This window comes from Pieris napi, chromosome 14 (assembly GCF_905475465.1).
Source record: "Pieris napi chromosome 14, ilPieNapi1.2, whole genome shotgun sequence".
Lineage (NCBI taxonomy): Eukaryota > Metazoa > Arthropoda > Insecta > Lepidoptera > Pieridae > Pieris > Pieris napi.
The window spans coordinates 6,618,545-6,639,604 of record NC_062247.1 but is presented as its reverse complement, the minus strand read 5'-3'; the positions used below and the strand labels follow the sequence as shown (position 1 = coordinate 6,639,604).

At 34.1% G+C, this 21,060-nt stretch overlaps 3 protein-coding genes across 12 annotated transcripts in view; all 3 read left to right on the top strand.

The window, feature by feature from the left end:
- Positions 1–8,854, top strand: part of LOC125055763 (guanine nucleotide-releasing factor 2) — a 38,345-nt gene extending 29,491 nt beyond the window's left edge. For 8 of the 9 annotated variants that reach the window (XM_047658340.1, XM_047658334.1, XM_047658338.1 and 5 more), the window contains 8 exons: positions 38–49; positions 590–749; positions 987–1,125; positions 1,426–1,680; positions 2,129–2,382; positions 3,134–3,265; positions 4,067–4,248; positions 5,081–8,854. In XM_047658340.1, coding sequence (XP_047514296.1) covers positions 38–49; positions 590–749; positions 987–1,125; positions 1,426–1,680; positions 2,129–2,382; positions 3,134–3,265; positions 4,067–4,241 — 1,127 coding nt within the window. In that variant the 3' untranslated portion in view covers positions 4,242–4,248; positions 5,081–8,854. The remainder of the gene's footprint in view (positions 1–37; positions 50–589; positions 750–986; positions 1,126–1,425; positions 1,681–2,128; positions 2,383–3,133; positions 3,266–4,066; positions 4,249–5,080) is intronic. The other variant, XM_047658336.1, reaches the window with a different exon arrangement.
- Positions 8,855–9,258: 404 nt separating this feature from the next.
- LOC125056036 (seminal metalloprotease 1-like) lies at positions 9,259–12,485 on the top strand. The gene is made up of 6 exons (XM_047658868.1): positions 9,259–9,415; positions 9,685–9,843; positions 10,151–10,257; positions 11,353–11,563; positions 11,713–11,849; positions 12,314–12,485. The coding sequence occupies exons 1-6, from the start codon at positions 9,343–9,345 to the stop codon at positions 12,410–12,412; spliced, it is 786 nt and encodes a 261-aa protein (XP_047514824.1). The 5' UTR covers positions 9,259–9,342; the 3' UTR covers positions 12,413–12,485.
- A 649-nt stretch (positions 12,486–13,134) lies between these two features.
- On the top strand, positions 13,135–16,813 carry LOC125056115 (seminal metalloprotease 1-like). 2 transcript variants are annotated; one of them, XM_047659068.1, is made up of 7 exons: positions 13,135–13,474; positions 13,698–13,913; positions 14,198–14,307; positions 14,479–14,686; positions 15,344–15,480; positions 15,767–15,947; positions 16,024–16,205. In XM_047659068.1, exons 1-7 carry the CDS (start codon positions 13,345–13,347, stop codon positions 16,086–16,088), a joined length of 1,047 nt encoding a protein of 348 aa, XP_047515024.1. In that variant the 5' UTR covers positions 13,135–13,344; the 3' UTR covers positions 16,089–16,205. The 2 variants fall into 2 exon arrangements, with proteins under 2 accessions (XP_047515024.1, XP_047515023.1); XM_047659067.1 differs by having other exon boundaries at positions 15,767–16,813.
- Positions 16,814–21,060: the final 4,247 nt, after the last annotated feature.

The window sequence follows — 21,060 nt, the reverse complement described above, 5'->3', positions numbered from 1 at the left end:
AAGATCATTCTAACCACTTAACTTTCATGCTTTACAGAATCGGATGAGTGTAAGTCAATCATAGTATGGGCCTGAGACACGCTGGTTCACTAATTTATTATTAGCTTACTTGCTCATATTGCAGATAATATCACACGCTTTTCGCTGAGTTTGATTCACCATTCATATATTGGGTTAAATTTGGGGCCGGGTTCTAGTTTGGTCGATTCTGGAATGTTATATTAAGAATGCACCTACGCACAAAACTTTATAAATTTTGAAAATTCTTTCAAATTTGTAAAGAATTTAAAGCACCTTTGTTTTTTTAATGTCATGGCATGTTAAAAATATATGAGCGTTAACATGCGCTAAAGCATGCTGGCATGGAATAATATCACTTTTGCCTCAATTATCTTGTGATGTTTGCATTTCAACAACGTCGCAAATAATGCAAAATTGTTTAAGTAATGAATCGGTGTGTGCCCAGAGATTTAATTGCATTTGAATGAGTAATCAAATATATATTGTATTTTGTTTGCAACAACTTTGGGCTCACCGATTCACATGTTACGTCGTAACATATTAAGAGCCTTAGCTTATTGTTACGCAGACTTCGCGTACCAGGAAGCGTTCCTGGCAACGTACCGTACGTTCCTGGCACCGCACGAGCTCGTCTCGCGATTGGTGCGTCGGGCACATCACTTCAGACCGCGTCCGCACGAACTAAGATCCACACTCGGTCTGCTTACTAGAGTTATTGCTGACCTCACGTAAGTTTTTAGTACTAATTGTGTTCGCATTACATGCAGGCCTTCCAGTTTTCAGGTAATTCCTGAAACTTTTCTTTATCTTTTATTTTACTTACTTAAAGCCCTGTAGTCTGTACCAGCTCGTTATCATTCTAAGTGAATTTAGATGATCCCGGCGTCTTTAATCTGCTAGAAATATTACAATAACATCGACAAACATACAATAGAAATTGATTTGATATTGTTATAATTTTTCAGAATGTCAGATCTGGATAGGTCGTTGATGCAACAAATTATGGAATTTATATATTGGCTTGTTGAGGCTGAAGAACTGCCTATTTCTAAAGCGTTACGTCAGATTTTGGTTGATAAACAGAAACAACTGCATTTCCAAAATGTAAGTTTTGCTTGAGTTTTCAAGTTAGTTGTATGATATTCAAATTTTATTTGTATTTTTTTACTTTTTACTTTTATTTTTTACTTAATGACTCCTCTTAAATACCGTTTTGCAAAAATGCTTCACTGTACTTGTCTATACAAAATTCAATTAACTCAATTGTTAAGTGTTACATTTCTAGATGATTTCTGCATAAGACTAATATGACTATAGTCCATATTTGTATGTTTATTTTATAACAATTTTTTTTTCGTATTACAATTAAAAATATTTTTTTACCAATCAACCTGTATATTTCAGACAAACAACAGATTCGAATATGATCCATGCTATGGAACAGTTTCCCTCCGACGGGACACCTTACTGGACTTTAAGGCGTCCGAATTGGCCGAACAAATGACAGTACTAGACGCGGCTTTATTCGTTCGAATAACGACAGCGGAACTTCTCTCGTGGCCAAGAGATCAGTCGGAAGAGAAGTCACCGAACCTTACGCGTTTCACGGAGCACTTCAATAAGATGAGTTTCTGGGCGCGATCGAGGATTTTAGAGCAGGTATAGAGATAGAGATAAATTAACAATTCAGTTTGATAGTTAATAGTTTTCCCAGTATAGTTGTCATTCTTTCGATGTTGAAAAGGAAAAAAACTAATTATGTGCCTTAAGACATTTATTTATATCCAAGTATTAAAAATAATGGTAACCATGGTAACAAAGTGTTTGTACTATGTTCAAACCATGTTGCAGCCGAAGATTTAATAATTGGTTATAATGTACAGCGACTCTTCTGCATGTACTGACTCATAAGTACAGCCGGGTTCTATAAAATTGCAGTTAATACTATTATATATAGAAATTTAAAGAAAATACTTCAAACGCGTTATATATGTCATGACTGGTATTTTAAACAACCGGACCAGAATGCATACAAATTATTAGACATCCGTCATATAAAAAAAATTGTACATGAAAAAGAATTACATTAATACATTAATTTTTCTAGGATGAAGCACGCGAACGCGAGAAGTACGCGAGTAAATTCCTAAAAGTTATGAAGGCCTTACGTAAAATGAACAACTTCAACTCCTACCTGGCTCTCGTATCGGCGTTAGACTGCCCTCCAGTTAGAAGATTGGGGTGGGCCAGAGCTATAGAAGACGCCTTGACCGATCACTGTACTTTGATTGATTCATCCATGTCCTTCCGCGCGTATAGACAGGCGCTTAACGAGACGCAACCACCCTGTATACCTTACATGTAAGTTAAGATATATTTTATCCATAAACGTTACTTTAACGCCCGAACCCAATAACCTATCTCAATCCATATCCAACAACGTGAGATAGTAACCTTAATCCAAATGTTGTAACAAGTGTGCCAATAACCAATCGATGGATTGTAATAGCCATCTGTCGATACTCGCTATCCATGGGAGGTCGTATCGGTGTCTGTGGATAGACCTTTGTATGAAAATGACAGTTGACGAAAGCTCGATTTCAACAGTTAATAATTTTAACATATTTTAACTTGCACCAGTTTTTTAAATAATTAAAAAACTGTTTGTTATGTTTTAAACATACACATGTATATTTTAATGTTATTTGTACGGTTTTATTTACTTTATTTGGTTTACATTGATTATCAAATATGAGTGAAAACTCGGTAAAATGGAACGACAAAGAGCATTTTATCCGTCGCCAAAAATGGATTGCCTTCGTAGGGTTTGGTTATTGGGATGCAGATAGGAGATCGATCGACTGTCACGGTCTGATAAAAAACAATCTGAGATTGTGGATTAATTATTGGGTTCGGGCGTAAATCTGTATCAGTCTTATTGATCTCAAAAATATATGTAATAAAACATTTTTTATTCTTATCATACTGGGATGTCTAGAAATTTTAGATGGTCGGATTTGTAAATGTAGGTTTGAGCCAATCAAACGCATATCTAATAGATCAAAACTTATAATTTTGTAGCTATTTATTAACACATTACTTAAATTTTCAGAGGCCTCTTCCTGCAAGACCTAACATTTGTACATGTGGGAAATCAAGATTTATTACCCGATGGCAGCATCAACTTCACAAAACGATGGCAACAATACCACATAATGGAGAATATGAAGCGGTTCCATAAAGAGTAAGTTGCTAAGTAATGAAGACTGAAAAGAATTGCAAATGTAATTTTTTGAAGTTATACTTCTTTAGGCGCGTTATGAAAAATTGATGAGAGTGAAATTTTACGATGCGCGCGCACCACGGTGCGCGCGTGTCGTAAACACAACACAAAATTAACAGAATGATGTTAGTTCTAGGTGGCATGAAAATCGATAATAACTATGTTCATGTTGTATATTCTAGTATTTTTATATTAAGGACACGTGTTTCGTAACAGTACAATTAAACAGCGTGAATAAATAAATATTATTTTGGTGTTTTTATTAAATCAATTTCATATACGACGGTGATAGTATTTACTAATAATAATTTTATTGATTAATTTTAATATTTAATCACTACTGCATTTTAGTTATTTTTTTTCCATACGCCAAAGAAGTATAACTTCTAACGCGTGTACATAAGTACACACACTCTTTTTTTACACACATGACGCTCGCAACCTCGTTTGAGACATCTTTATTTTTATAATGTATCTTAATTTATCTGTTTTTATGATATCTCAATTAAATAAATCCAAAAATTGGCAAATTTTCTACTGTGAGATCATGCGTCACCCATATACAGCCCGTTGTCAAAATGGTCGTGAATTACTCTATGTTTCGTACTGTAAAGGAAGTGTTATTTAGGGAACTGTCATGCTTATGAGTCATGAAAAAAGCAGATGCACAAATATAAAAACTCAGTGTCACTAGATAATACAGACCGTGGTCGAAATGATCGTCATTAACGATTATTAACTAAGTAATTTTTTTTACTTTAGACAATACAAAATTAAGAAGAACGATCGCATTCAAGCAATGTTCAACGAGTTCGACGATGTTCTAAGCGAAGAGACGATGTGGCAAATATCTGAAAGCATCAAACCTAGAGGCGGACGCGCTCGTAATGCTTCTGCGCCTTCGCCGCCTGCGCATGCAGCTACTGCCGCCACATAATTGTTAGGTAAGGATTTTCTTGATTTTACAATATCAAATATTGTACAAAATTTCATCTATAGTTTTCATATGTCTTAACCAAAACCGCGTAAAGAAATAAACCGTCATAAAGTTTTTTCGGATTTTACAAAAAGACTTGATTTATAATCTGTATCATGTTATGGAATGATATGTGTGTAACTGTCAAATTAGGTAAGAGAGATAAGACTTGTCAGGTATAACTTTTGATAATAAAACAATTTTTACCGGATTGAAGTTATGTATTTACAATTATTTGTGTAACTGTCAAATGTGTCGATTCGCCAAATGTGTGAAAGTTATGTCAATTAAAGACAATACTAGGTATAACTTTACTTATACTTTGGCTTCCTGTGACTACAAAAAATGTTCCCAGACTACATTTTCTTCCAATTTACCTTTTACAATAATCATATAATTCTCAAGCCATTGAAGAAAGCTTGGAAAGTATTGGTTTTTTATATTCGAGGAAATTTCGTATTCATATTAGAATAGATTTACCAAATTTTGAAGTTCCACAAGCCCTCAAAAACACATTTATGTTTCCATTTCATTTTGATCCTTTTTTTATTTCAAGTATGCGTGTACAACCATGAAAAAAGTGCTGTTACTAATAGAATAGAACTTACGCCCGATTTTTATTGGATGAAGTCTTAAGACTAAATTTATTAAAATTTAATTCGAAAAATCTTATGATTAGATAGATGTTGTCAATTAGATTACACCTTTAATTAACTGATTGATTTAATTTACTATCACATAACTCGCTAGGTTCTTATTTTATTTTAATTGATATTAAAATATTTAGTATTTCTTTCCAGGTGTACTTTATAAATCCAAAGAAATTGAAGTGGACTGACTCGGGATTGCACGAGGATTTGTTATAACAGAAAGGCCTAATTTAGTATATAGTTTTGTGATTGGCGATAACGACTTTATTACACCTACTTTTCAACCCAACTATACAATTTTCTACTTCTAGCTCATTATACTATTTCTATATTGGATTACATGAAGACATTATGTTTTGTTATACATTAAAGTTCATTTTTTTTTAATTTTGGCGAAGCTTAGGTCTTTCGACTAAAGTGCTTAGCAAATTTAACAATCTCGTATCAAAATATAGCACAATGGATGATCGTCACAATCCTGATCTAAAATTTTTTTTAATTTATCATCGCTACTTGGACTTCGGTCTGAAGTGTGATTATTCGCAAGTAAATTGAACAATATCGCGGCACATAAATAAAATATGTAAATGCTAATGACAAGCGACGCAATGTTCTAATGTTTAGTTTTCATAGGTCATTAATTAACACTATATTCAATCAATTTTGACATTGCTGTCAGCTGTCAAACAATTTTGACTTGACACTTGTAAATCATAGCTCAAGACGTGTATAACAAAACGTAATACATCATTAAACATCAATTACAAATTTTCATTAACGGGTAAAGTAAATTTAGCATTATATATTATTTTGAATAATCCAATATCGCTCATCCAGCGAACAAAGAAATAGTATAGTTATTTTTGTATCTTACACAGTATTCGAAATCTATCAGTATTGAAAACCCTATTTTCTTACTATCTCAACATATCAGTGACGTAATGTGCGTATAGATGAGAAGTATATGCTTAACATCTTACATCGAATTAGAGGACTTTAATAGGCTTATTGCTAGACGTAAAATAAGTAGGCTTAAAATTTTAACTATCATCGAAACTTGTTTGGACTTTGGGATTATGTCCGGATAACAAATGTAACAACGCTTTATCGGATTAAAATGCGTTTAAATTTTACAATTTTGGAGCTGGCAAGTCACGTTAATAATCGTAAAATTGTGATGAATGAATTTTAATCTGGTAATGAAATGTGATATTCGCGTTAATAATATTTTTCAGTTTGGAAGTCTGTTGACACACATGTGTGTGACTTTGCCACAGATCTCATAATAATACTATTTTCTTGCTCCTGTTAAAGTTGCAATATAGTTCTCATTGCTTTATATTAAGGTTGCTTTTGGAATAGCATCTTTAAAGATGTCAAAATTAAAAGAAAATCTACAATAGTATTATTGTGAAGTTTGTGTCTCGTGACTAAAATTTAATTAATTCATCGTGTTAGCTTAGAATAGTGTGAAGTTGTTTCTATTATGATAATGCTAAACGTGCCTAAGTTATGTGCATCTTACCTCTATTGGTGACAGAAAAATTATACAAAAATCTTTTGCTCTCAAAAAAAAATATTTTCAATTTAACAACTCATTTCTTTCTGTGCTGAAAATCTAGTGAACGAAAATAAAACCCTATTTCCAAAGGGCGTAGACACTTTTTTGTGTGTCTAATTTAGAAAAAATATTTCGACCAAAAAATTATAATTTTTTTACCCTCAAATCAATCAAATAGTTTTTCTGTCTCTAACGGGTAAGTAGTGTATAGTAGCTTCTCTTAAGACTCTGATATTGTTAACTTTGTGTATCGAATGTTTGTCGTCCGTCATAAAATGTGCCAAAATCAACGAAAAACTATATCTTCTCCTCGAATTTATGGTATCTTGTTGGGCATTACACTATTTGAAATAAATCAGTGTTATACGCGGCTGTCTATAAATCTGTCTCTTTTTAGCACAGCGTTAACACAATTTTATAGTAAGAGACGGGTTATATCTGATACGGCTTAAAGATTTCATTTTTATCAATAAGCGAGTTCTTTGAAATACTTTGACATTATTTATAAGAGTTATTTCGCATTATAGAAAGGCTCTTAGTTCGTTTTATACGTTAAATGCCTCATAATCTAGACTCTGATTTTATTATATTTTTCTAGTTACTGATACTTTGCGATTTATTTCTAGCATCACATTAGCTTAACTCAATCTTATGAATATCATTCTATACGTTATAACAATAGATAAATATTTTCGTTAGTATAATATATATTTGGAATTTCAATTTTACTATATGAATTTTTATGTATTTATTGTAACATAATTAGCGCAATGTTTTAAGCGTTTTAATGAAATTTAGTTTATTTTTGATATTCAGAAATTCTATTTTTCCTATAACGTTTCCTCAAAGGAAACTGAATTTTCATAATGGAACAATGTAAAAATTCTTCGTCACGTGTTCTGTCATTCATGAATATGAATTTAGCTTAGATTCGGGACTCGTAAAGATATACGTGACAAGTAGTTCTAGAGTTTCTTGCGATTTTTCGATTATTTAATACTCCGTTTTTCAACACAATTTTTTTACCTTTATGGTACCGATCCTGACGGGCTTGCTTGGCGCTTACGAATCTTATCTGATAGTAAGAATATTTAAAGCCAAGTTCATAATGCTCTTCCCTCTTGTTACTAAGCGTATTATTTAGGACAAGTGAAAAGCCAGCCAGTCAGTGAAGACATAGCCTTAGACAGTGTCTAATATAGCAATAATTTATTCGAGCACTCCATGTGATAATCACTCGTACGAGTGTTGCTTACAACTCATTTGACGTCCTCTATACGTAGAAAAATATTATTAGACAAATATTTAATGTAAGCGTAAATAAACCCCATTTTATCGAAGTGTAGTTGTCTCAATATAGTCAATAAAGCTGTCACATACATGTTTTTAGAGTAATTTATACATTGGAATGTGGCATACCGCAAACGTTTTATAAAGTTGTAATCAGACGATAAAAACACGAATCTTAATGGTCGATCAAAAGCTTCGTACGATATGATTTATTCATAAAAAATCCATATCCATCCTTATTGTAGAAATCGGGTCTAAACGTCGCAATTGCACGGTCAGTCTAAAGGCAGCTTTTTAGCCGCAATAAAAACGATTGCAGATCAATCCAATTATTTAAATATTTTAACGCAACATAGATAAAATCTTAACGAAATGAGATGAAATATTACACACTAAAAACGAAAAACAAAGCGACCATTAAGTCTAACTATTCCTACAAACCGCACAAAAACGGTGTGTCATATTGCGATGATTATATAAACATTTGATAGAATAATGAGGGCAGTAAGTAGTATATAATCGCAGTGTTAGTGTTTTGCATGTTATGAGGCGTCTCAGCAATAATTACTAGACCAATATTTAGATCGTTTTACATCGCTTTACAAATGTTTGTCTTAATATTGTATAAATAATTTGTATGTTTTGGTAGGTTACCATTTTGTTGGGTGTTATTGTGAAGTTCAGTAATATTGGTGTTAAGAAGACTGCCTAATTTACTCAATAGTGGTAATAATTATTGCATTGCTTATCAAGCGATGAGTTTTCTGTGGCAAACACGATTATTTATTTAAAATGCATGGTACATTTAAGTAAAGCGTACATCGTATGTTGTATTAGCACAGTATTATGTTATGAATGCCATAATGTATCAATGGATTATCACCGTTTATTTATTAAACGGTTTCTGTTTTTATTTTACTATTATAATTTGTACATTAGTTATCGATTTGTTTGTCGATAAATTATTAATCATTGTATTTGATTTGCATGCGTGTACAGTACATTATGTGTGTCGAGATTTTTTTTATAATTATTTGTAATATAAATATAGCACGTTATTTACAATACCATAATGTATGTTTTATTTTAATACCTTATTACATCGTTGTACTTAATAAAAAGAAAAATAATAAATTATTTTATATCTCTATTCGATATCTACTTTATAGACTTCTCACATCATAGAGACACATACAATATTATTTACATAGTAATAATTAAATAGTCGTCTTTAAATTTAAGATAAATAAACAATTTGTATCTTGTATATTCCCTTACAATTTTGGAGAACTCCCCCGAGTTCTTATTTGTGTCCTTGAGATTTTTGAAATATCTACCTAGTGCTTAAATGTCTAGATTACCTTATCATATAATGCTAAGTGTAACGGAAGCCTTCATTTATGGTTACTTAATATTCTAGCCGTACTCTACGTCCTGATAAGAATACATCGTCATATCTTTAACAACGGGTCGTCCAAATATTAGCAGCAGGATGCTTTTGACAGGCGTACTTATAGGAAATTAGAAAGGAAAAAAACCGCAGTATCACAAAGAGTGTTGCATGGACATGTTTTTATTATTTTTCGTTTTACTTGCTACGTGCAAAGCCGCCCCGCTCACAGAAGGTGATAATGGTAAGACACTGAATAATTTCAGCGTTGGATATTTTCGTAATAATTAACCCTACATTCTTACATCGGCCCTGATAGACGCGTAAAACTTAAGAAATTTTTACGGTTTTAACCAAACTTTAGCCTTTTATACCTAATTATGCTAGAGTTCCTATTGGCTAGTAATAACGCAAAAGCTAACTTGGATTTGATGTAATCAAAGCTTTTGTGTTCCCTTCAACAAACAAAACTTCCTAAAACATATTCCAATACAATATACTATTTTTATGCAGAAACGGAATTCGGTAATCATTTCGAAGGTGATATGGTACTTAGTGCGTCTCAAATGGGGGCAATAAACATCGCGCAAGATCAACGAAACGGCTTATTCAATGGCGCCAAGCGCTGGCCAAATCAAACAGTTGTTTATTACATTGATAAAGATGATTTCGGTTTGTATATATTTATTATAAATCGGATGTATAAAATATTAAAAATATAACTTTAAATTTGTATTTAAAAAAAATACAAATTTATGGCATCTAGCAAATTTATGGCAATTTGAATACCACAGATACCCACTACTAAACACTGAGTAGCTGTGTATTTGTAGATAGGTGGTACCTATAGGTTTTCAAAGAGTTATGAGTTAAGTCAAGTGGATCGAACTTCTTCGGATGCACTAATCTGCTTACTGTACTTAATGTTCATGTTAACTCAAAATGTGAACGTCAACAAAAATCTCTTTTATTTTCGTAGATGAAAATCAAATAAAAAAGATCGAGGAGGGCATGGCCGATATAGCTAATAAGAGTTGCATAAAATTCAGACCACGTGCATCTGAAGAACATGCATTGAAAATTCAGGTATTTACATAAATATACTATACAGGATACATAGTATAATAAAATATATATTATCACTAGCCTTATAACCAACTGTGGCTTTACAGTTAACTCGTTATAATACTAAAGTCAGTGAATGCTAATAGACACGTCTATGCTATAATAGATTTCGGAAAACAAAAGTAATATTGCTCGTATTTTACTGTTGTTGGGTCTACACACATAACATTAATGGAGTTGCTTGATTATCAAAAAGCTTATTTTGTTGATGAAGTTAACGTGAATCATATGTAAAACATAACTCAGCTAGCGGATATAACAAATGAAAACAGGCTTTTTATTCAAAATCCTGCCAACGAAAGTAACCAAACTACTTGTGATCGTAAAAGTTTTAGTTTCTCTTTTTGGATATCTACAGACCTTTCTTAAATATATCGTCACTAGGTAACTGCTAGTGATGTGAAAATAGACCAAAAACTATCGTATATATTCATTGTAGTTCGCAAATTAAAATGTACCACCAGGGATATTCAGGATTTTGCGACCCTTCCCGATATCGAAAATTCAGGATTCTAATTTTCTAAACTACTAACGCGATTACTAGCGCGCACTAAAGCGATTTTATGATTTAATTGCTTGTAGTTAAAGATATAATTGTAAATGGTTTCCGATTACTACTGAAACTTTATATTTACAACAAAACGGATTTCGAAAACGATGGACGATTCTAATCAGTGTGCTATTGTACAAGTTTCCGCGATATATTTTCGTCAGAACTAAATTGCGAATAAAAATATATTTATATAATATTAATTAATAATGTGTTTGCATATTTTGTTTCAGACAACATATTTATATCTTTTTAGTAGAGAACAAATTTAATTTTTAAATTTAAATGCTGATGACTTTTCAGTCAATAATTCTATCTAAACCAACAAGAACAACACTTTCTACGTATTCAATAATCAAAATTCTGAATAGCCCTGCAGGTCCGTTTAACGGTTTATGCGTGACTATGTAATAGGGAATTAAACACCACCCTCCAACCCCCCCACCTCACCTCGTATCTGTCAAATTGTGTTTACACGACATATTATGATAAGTATTGAATTTTAGGGTTCAGCAAATGGGTGCTATTCTAATGTAGGTTATAATACTGAAGATGACGATGACGATGAACCGAATCAGGTCTTGAATCTGTCTAAAAGATGCTTCAAGCACGGCACTGTGGTACATGAACTGCTACACACAATTGGTTTTTATCACATGCAGAGTACATATGATAGGGACAATTACGTGGAAATTGTGTGGGAAAATATTAAGTCAGGTCAGTAACTACTAATAACTTTCGTCGGGTAACGAACTCATGGTACGACTTACATTGAACAAGATAGAATCTGTACCGTTTGGTTTAAAATTTATTTTATTACTTTTAATCTGCGAGAGTGTCTCTATATTAATTAATAAATATTCTAGGGCACGAGCACAATTTTGCCAAATATAACAATGACACTGTAACAGATTTCGGCGTTCCTTACGACTATAACAGCGTCATGCATTATCCAGAAGTGGCATTCTCTAAAAATGGAAATAAAACTATTATCCCATTACAGGTAATATGATTAATATTTTTGTTAAGAGATTATTAAGAATAACCAGGTTGTGCACTAAATTTGTTAACCACTAAGCCACGGAGGTGGTAATATTCCTATAAATTAGGGTCTGTTTCACAATGTACGGATAAGTTCTACATAAGTTCCAAATTAGCTATTTATTACTTATTGGTAGAATAAACACAATTGTTGCGTTTCACGACTGTCAGATAGCGCTATTTGTCACATAAAGTCCATCATAAGCTATGAGTCCGATGAATGTCAAATAGCACAATTTATCTTCCAAATAATTTATGTGTTGCATAGCTATTTGGTACTTTATCCATACATTGCGAAACAGACCCTTAATCTAATTTAATGCACTCAACTTTATCGTCTTATTTATGTGATATAAATTACTTTAGCGTTACCTTAAGTGAAACTATTATGCATAGCAGGTTTCTTTAAAGTTGTGATATTTTTAGGAAAATGTAAAGATCGGACAAAGGCTGGGCATGTCGGAAAGTGATGTAGTGAAGCTCAACAAAATGTACTGCGATAATGATGAGGGAAGTGCTATGTAGATATATAATGCACATTTGAATATCTATTCTTTTTAAAACGTATTTAAATTACAAAATAAAGTTCTTTGACAGATTTATTGTTTGAAATAAGATGCGACTGATTTCAGGACTCACTATCTTACTAAAAGATAGATATGGGGAGTTGTGTTACATTATCTACCTTATTAATTGCTTGGCTATTGACTCTTTGAAGATTACAAATATCTCTTTCCTCACACAACAGTACACCTTAGTTTTGCAACGTTCGTTGCATTAGTGTAAGCTTACATTTTTTATAGAAATCACTCGTTTAATTTGCCAATTTAGGGTGAAAGCGTAACCACTGCCGATAAATATTGCTACAACTTGCTCTTATTGCTCGCTAATAATGATACACTACACTCAGTATGCTTCTTACGTACCGACTAAATCCTAGATATCTTGGTTATCATTTAAAACTTTTCTATCTTCAAAATATATGTAAAGCATATCTAGTATTATTATATAATGAGGTATCTCCTGGTTTAAAAAAGCTTAAACCTGCTAGAACTTTAGCCCCAATTTACTCATCTTTACAAGTATTATGACAAATATAGGAATTTTAATGTTGGCTATTTGTACCATTAATTAAAAAATTAAATAAGATAAATAAAAATTGACTTTATCAAGGTCGTATCTGGTGTAAGTGGTGCAAATAATTTGGCAATTAATTCTTGCATGGAGCGTATTCCGTTTCTGTGACGGCACGAGTACTGTCGCAAGGCAGTAGCGCGCTTACACCTTGTGAAATGGTTGTCTATAAAGCTATATTAATACCAGACCCGCCTCGATGGGTTTTGTTGGCAAAAAATTCCTTGTACTGTGCATTTTTTGCCAAATATTCACGTACCGTTAATATGACACAATTTAATAAAACTATCTAATACACATGAATTTTTTAACTTTATAAGACAATGAAGTTGATTTATTTTGTGACTTTCTTGTGTTTTTTTATTGTTAAGTGTGGATCTATGTCACAAAGTGAAATAGAAGATTTTGCGAATTTCATACAGGAAACATCTCACTTGGATCAAAATCTAAAAAGTAAGTTGGTCTTATCGTATTTAAAGATATGCAAACATTTAAAAACTTTCTCTTTGTTGTAAAACCTGTCCTTATATCGTGAATATCTATTTTATAAAATAACCATCGAAATATATCAAACCTTTTATTGATGTATTGTATTTGTTTTAATTCATAAAATATATTACTTTTTTAATAATAATTCTATCTGAAAAAACAAAACACTTAAAATTATGTTTTCAAGGTAAGGATCCCGAAGCAGACTATGATGAAGATGAACCAGTTGACAATGCTTGGGAGGAAAGTGGGAAATTCGAAGGAGATTTAATTTTAAACGATCGGCAGCGTCGGATGATTGTCACCAATGTTGTAGAGGGACTTGCTCGTAATGGACTAACTGATAGCACAAAACGGTGGCCAAACAATGAAGTTGTTTATTTCATACAGCGAGAACACTTTAGTAAGTATTTCTCTCTCCAATATAGAATTACAGTTAGATTAGTAAATATTAACATACATAGTACTTCAAGCTTTGACATGTTTAAAAACATATAAAAGTATGTGCTACTGTATAATTTTTTGAAGTATTGGATGAGGTGAAAAAGAACTCCGTTATTAACAAGCTTACTACGGGTTCATTAAAGTACTTTACATTCGCTAATTATAAACTTACTATTAATGCAGCCTATACTGTCATACTTACCTACTTATTATTTAACCTAGGTGTTCCATTTTTAATTTCAGATCTTGATCAAGTCCAAGCCATTCAAGATGGGCTAGACGACATAGCTCGCGCTTCCTGTATAAAATTCATACCATACAAAAAAGGCGATCGTGATGCGGTGGTTATACAGGTAAACAATATCTACCATAATTTTATGGTCTGATAAATTTATGTTATTACCATATCAAAGCGTAAAATTTTTAGCAAACGAATGTTAGAATATATATTAAATGTTAACACGAAGATTTCCTAGTGTTTTTGAAGTAATAGCTGGTTGATTTTACCGATTGTACCTTTACAGGGAAGTAGGCGCGGGTGCTTCTCTCAAGTGGGTTACCAGGGCGGCTACCAAGTTCTCAACTTATCTGGCCGTCACCCAGTAGGGCGTGGCTGTTTCCGCCATGGAACTGTTGTTCACGAACTTCTACATACTCTCGGATTTTACCACATGCAGAGTAGTCCCGATCGAGACGACTATATCGATGTGCATTGGGAAAATATAAATCAAGGTAAAAACTATTGTCATTTCACAATAGCTCTGTTTTAAGATTATACAGGTGTTATAACGGATCGAATGTTACTTGCTTGATGCAGGTTACCGTGTCATTGACATTCTGTGTATACCTAAATTAATGTTTAGAATATTAATGCACTCCTAGTTCCTGTTTATGTCGGTTAGTTGCAAGGAATTTATTTACGTTATGTGTACGCGCCTATATAACTTTTTATTTTATGACTGTTCTTTAGATATATTAATATACTTACGCTAGGCTAGTATTCTAAGTAAAATACAAAAATTCCGTGGTTTATTTATTAAATGAATAATGTGTAACTGCGGTACTATTCTATGTACTATTTACTGTGTTTGATATAAGCTATTTAGGCAAAGTGAGCTCAGTTCGATTGAAGGGTACATTATATGTTTAGTCTTTATTTGAAACGTGCAAAAGGCTGATTCCTGACTAATAGACACGGAGGAAAATAAAGTATTTTTTGATAACAGTATAGACGACGATATTATTTCATGGTTATTTCTGCCCGAGTGTAATATTTTTATTTATTATGTGTGTTTAATCATTAATCATATGATATACTTGTGTAACATATTATTCATTATGGAAATAAAGCTATTTTTTTATATAATAATAAAAAAATGTGTGTTTCAGCTGCTCGACACAATTTCCGCAAATACAACACGTTTTCCGTGTCCGATTTTGGAGTCGGCTACGACTACGAGAGTGTACTGCATTACGGTCAAAAAGCGTTCTCTGTCAATGGACAAGACACTCTAGTGCCAAAACAGGTAAAGACGATTTAAGTTCTCTGTAGGAAAAACATACATAGAACATTAGAGAGTTCCACCGATTCATTTGTAGTGTTGAGTTAAAAAAATTAAGTAAATAAGTATTTTTTTTATAAAAGCGAAAGGTATTTTCCTAGTAGGGGCCTACGCTATTTTTATGCATTTAACCCTGCGAATCCCGTTGCGCTTCAACATTTGAATAAAATCGTTAAATTTGCCACATGAACCTTCTCTTTTAAATCGTATATATTTTGAAATTAAAATTTCAACCGATTTTTTATTTCAGCTGGGAGCGAATATCGGACAAAGAGTTGGTTTGTCACAAAAAGATGTTCAAAAATTGAACAAAATGTATTGTGACGCAGACTCCGACCTGCAATTAGACGACTCAACCAAGTCTCCTGTGCTTAAAAAGAAAACTAGAAAAAATAAACCCTTTCAGGGTCGCGGAATAGGATATCATCAAGGTAAAACCGTGGTGATAAATCTAGCTGATGCACAAACATATAATTTGAATGATATTGATAAGCTTAATGATTTTAGCGGAGCAAAAGAAACCAGTATGCCTTCAATGTCTGTTCAAGAAGTTGGAGTTACTCAAGAGATAAGTGATTTTCCTATATCCGAAACTATGCTTAATAAAATGAAAGATGAAAGCAAAGATCTGCAAGGATTGTTATATAGATTTTCGAATGTAGTCAATAGCAACATAAACCCGTCAGATGCCAGAAAATTTGACTATGAACATTCCAATGAATATAACACTCCAATGAGAGAACTTATGCAACCTAAACCAAATTTAAACCTCATTCAGAATAGTGAGTGGTACAGAGAACCTGTTCATGGACCCCAAGATGATCAAGAAATATTAGCACTAAGGAACAAAGAAAATATGTATGACCATTCAGACAGTGGTTATCACACTGATGAAAACGAACGAGAAATCATCGGATACAATAAAAACATTGCGTATCATACTAATAATCAAGATTATTCACCAATCAAGGAAAACAGAATAAATAACTATAGTAGATTACGCACTTACAAGGAAGATGCACCATATAATCATGACAATTTATATGAAGCTCCATCTCAAATTTATCGAGAATCTGGAAAGTTGATAAGTACAAAAGCATTTTTAAACGCACCAGAATATCTTCAAACTATACCAAATAAAAGTCAGCGTCAAACGCAACATCAATTTCATGGCATTTATTTAAACAATAGATCGTCATTTTAGAAAGGCACTACACACTTTTAATTTTTTTTTTAATTTTAATGATAGTAATTATAACACAACAATTCTGTACGAAATAAAATATTTTTAACATTGTTTGGTTCTGTATTCCTTAATTGCTTAAAATACTCCGTGTTTCTATTAGCGGGATTTAGCAACAACATAGATAACAATAAACAATATAGATAAATAAAACTAACTAACTAACTAACTATGATAGGTTGGCTGACTGGTTTTATGGCAAATTCGTTTTGTTCCCTATCATAGTGATAAATAATTAAGGTATTAAATGTCATGATCGACAAGGGATGATACTATCTCGTCTGAAAACTACTTCTAACCTACGCAAAATTTAAACATGCAAACAGGTTTCATTTTAGGATAAATTTTTTATTTCCTTAATTTTTTAAGCATTCAGCATTCATTCAGGACGTTAGAAATTAATTAAGAACACAACTGACAACCGTTACTAAACAGTTCACAAACACTGCCCTAAGTCATGTGTTTACTACGTATTTAGTGCTGGGGGCTGGGGCTGTATGTAGAGAAGAGCTAGTTATAATGTGCCTATCAGGGGCCTTAGTCAAGATGCCTTAACAGTAGTGTATGTAGAAAGTCAAAACTAAATTTGTATGAAAACTTTTCATTTCCATACAAATTTAGGTTTCGCCTTTCTACATACACTACTGTTAAGGCATCTTGTCTAAGGCCCAGCTGTTTGTTCACTCCGTCTCCATGAATTCAATGTTCTAAACTTCACAGTTTCATCTCTATTTGGTCTGTGCTTTTGTGATCCATTTGTATTTTGTAGAGGTGTAAAAGTAACGAAAAAAGGTGTACCCGTATCTATTCGTTACTATAACAATTAGTACTCGTTACTATAGTATCGTTACTTTACTCATTACTTCTCATTAAAAAAATCCAAGAATTTAACCAAGAATTAATTTAATCTCATTTGAGCGGCTTTATTAAAATATCTCTTTTAGGATAAGAACAAAAAAACGTGAAAATACGTCATAATAAAAAACAAAAACACATGTATTTGTCGGCGCCTGTACCGCCGTACGCGCCTATAGCAAACAACACCTGCATCGAGCACGTCACAGCCGGTTCTTCAAGTCTCCCCACTCTCCCCACTACTGAGTCTGTCGTTATAAATGGCGGAGCGGGCCTTACGCAGGCAGTCTCGGCTCTGGCGTGGCTCGGTGCATTAGTTGTATCTTGCGAGCTTATCCCTGACTCATATTACTCTAATTACTCTGTGTAAATTAGGAGTGATTGAAATAGAATTATTATTTGAAAGTTAAGTGGCATTTAATTTATTAAAATGTCCTACCCAAATCCTACATCAGAAGTGGGATATAACCACACGACCCACATGGCGGTGACAGCAACGAAAAATGACAGCGATTGTTAGAAGCTCAGAAACAGAATTTCATGGCGTTATTGGAGAACATGAAAACCCCTCAACTTAACGAAGCGATGCATTTACCCGATTTTAATCCGCACATGGATTACGACAGCGAGGAGCGAAGAAATGCAAGGTGCTTCTCTTGTTATCGCCCTGAGCAAGGCTCTGAAAGGTCAAGCATCGGCGTGCCTTTCACGAGTGGCTTTTCCCGGAATAGTGGACCGAATTTAAGGCGCTTTTTATCTTAAGGTACGACTATCAGGATACCGCCGCCCCATTTCTATTAAATTTAAATAACGCCAAACCTAAAGATGGCGAATAATGGCAAGATGAAAAAATATGACTACCGAGGAAATAGTCGTTTCGAGTGTTCTCGCACATCTTTCACAATGTGAAACGCGTGTTTAACATTTGGCGTTTACAACTGAAATTGCGTCACGTGGATCTGTGCCAAGTTGCAGCACCCCTAGGAAGGTTGAGTCACTCGGGTGAGCAGTTTTCATTTTGTTACGATTAGGGTTCAGAATGAAAGAAACGATTTCTTGGAAATTTAGAGGCAGGCGGTCACACGAGACCGTGTCTTTGACTGGTATAGGATACCCTAGGGTAAATAGTACTGTGCAAGTTCTCGTGTGTTGACTCGACCAAGGTTAGGGTGACATAGTGTTTAAAAAAAAAAAAAACGAAGAGCTTAACCAGACAAAACTTGACTCTAAGTACAAAGGGCCGTTCAAAGTATCTGAAGCCTTTGATGGTGATCGCTATCTTATTAAAGCTTTAGACTCTAAACGGACATTCAAGTACGCCCATGATCGTTTTCGAGAAATGTCTGAAGGTCAAGTTGTGATAGATGATTGTGATGTAACGAAGTAGATGTTGAGGCTGTCGGGCCTAGTGGTAGTCAACACAATGCTTAATAGTGCTCGATGGAGGCACCGGTGTAATTCTTGATGGAGGCATTTTTGTGGGGATGCTCGAGGGAGGCGTGCCCCGATGTGGTGGCTTGTGCTCGATAGAGGTACATTGCCATGGCGTTTGGTGACGCCAGTGTGTGTTGAAATTAAGCAATGTGTTGATTCTGTTGATTTTGATTGATTCTGTTAAGATCGTGATAATGACCATAATAGACCTTCAGCATTTTCGCATCGATTATTTTTATTAGCTGTTATGTGTAAAGAACTGATAGTGTAAACGTGGATGTAACGTCACGTTTTTAAGGTCAGTGCTCGCGTGCGGTATTGTTCGATTGAGCTAAACTGTCGAGTGAAACCATGGCATGGGCTTTCGTTCACACATTGAGCATTGATCTATCGAGTGAAGCGCGCCGTTCAGTATTCACCGAACCATTCGAGCCAAAGGATGTCTGTGTAACAAAGGAGACGGTGGCTGTATTTAGCAAGTCTCACAGTGTTTTATAAGAAAATCAAAGAAAATGAAAAGAAAAAAAAAACGTAAAAGGAGGTACTGGGTTAAACATTGGTTAGATCGCCGTTCTGATTACAGCCACGTGAACTTGATTGAAGAGCTACGAGTATGTCCTGAAGGTTATAACAATTATTTAAGGATGCCTCCAGAGCTATATGAAGAATTACAATAAACAATACCAGACTGACGCTCGTCTCGCGCCACACGCAGTCACGTACACTCGTTCGAGTCAAGATTGACGGCTCGCTTCGAGTAGGGTAGAAGGGTAGAAGGAAATTACTTTCAATTAATTCCATCGAGCTGGCTCGGTGCGAGCCTTCGAGCTGTGAGTTTTGTGGTCCACACGTTGTTTTTTGCTCGACTTCGAGTAAAACTACCGTGTGAAAGTACTGACCTTTAGTGATTGATGATTTGTGTCATGAACATTTCTAATGATTCGTCTTATTTGGTCAGAATGACCGAGTCTGAGAATTGATGACCTGTGGATTTTCTTTTCGAGAGCACACGAGGACGTGTGATGCGGCAGGGTGACCGTGTCGGCGAGGTTACGTTTAAGCAATCATAGATGTCGTTATTAGCTGTTAAAAAGCGTCAAAGCTGTCTCTTTAAGAGATGGCGTTTGAGTGAGGTCTGCGTACGGTTCGAGAGTGGGTGGAGAGGTGGTGTCCGACCACCGCAAACTGTATCTTTTCCCTACTGGCATGGAAGCCATTTTTAAGAAAATTGCAGATAGTTTAAATTCTCAACTGTGGATTCATCAATACCTATCAAGTTGGTGCCATTTGACCCGGATGAAACCGATTCAGACATAACCAATTGGTGCACTTTAAATGACATAATTATTGACAAGAAGAATTTAGAAGGCGTTGATTTGATTATTGCTGGTATTCACTGTTTTAAAGGTCGCGCCGCGACATGCCTCACAATTATACAGCCTAATCAAATGACCTGGCAGAGCATTCGGGAAATATTAATTTCGAACTTTGCAAAATCAATGACTGAAGTAGAACGGAAAAAGTTCCGTCCTTTTAGAGGCGCTTGTTATGTTTATGGAAAAAAAAAGTTACCAGTCTAACATTGTTGAAGGGCTTAGGCCAGTCCAATGATGTTGCAGGGCACAAGTAAAAAAAAAAAAAGAAAAAGAAGAGGTTGCCAGCCCAACATTATTGAAGGGCTTAAGGCCGGTCCAATAGTGTTGCAGGGCACATGATAAAAAAAAGGGGTTGCCAGTCCAATATTATTGAAGGGCTAATTCCGGTCCAATAATGTTGCAGGGCACATGTTAAAAATAGGTTGCTAGTCCAGCATTGTTGAAGGGCTTAAGGCCGGTCCAATAGTGTTGCAGGGCACATGATAAAAAAAAAGGGGTTGCCAGTCCAATATTATTGAAGGGCTAATGCCGGTCCAATAATGTTGCAGGGCACATGTTAAAAAAAAAATACGGATTGTTTTAATTTTGCAGGGCTTTGAGCTAGACCAAAATTATGCAGTGGCTATGGCTACAGGG

Coding starts and splice junctions, on each gene's coding strand:
- LOC125056115 (XM_047659067.1), top strand. CDS start 13,345: ATGAAGTTGATTTATTTTGTGACTTTCTTGTGTTTTTTTATTGTTAAG. Junction 14,308..14,478: donor GTGATGCGGTGGTTATACAG/GTAAACAATATC, acceptor GTACCTTTACAG/GGAAGTAGGCGCGGGTGCTT. Junction 14,687..15,343: donor TTGGGAAAATATAAATCAAG/GTAAAAACTATT, acceptor TGTGTGTTTCAG/CTGCTCGACACAATTTCCGC.
- LOC125056036 (XM_047658868.1), top strand. CDS start 9,343: ATGGACATGTTTTTATTATTTTTCGTTTTACTTGCTACGTGCAAAGCC. Junction 10,258..11,352: donor AACATGCATTGAAAATTCAG/GTATTTACATAA, acceptor ATTGAATTTTAG/GGTTCAGCAAATGGGTGCTA. Junction 11,850..12,313: donor AAACTATTATCCCATTACAG/GTAATATGATTA, acceptor TGATATTTTTAG/GAAAATGTAAAGATCGGACA.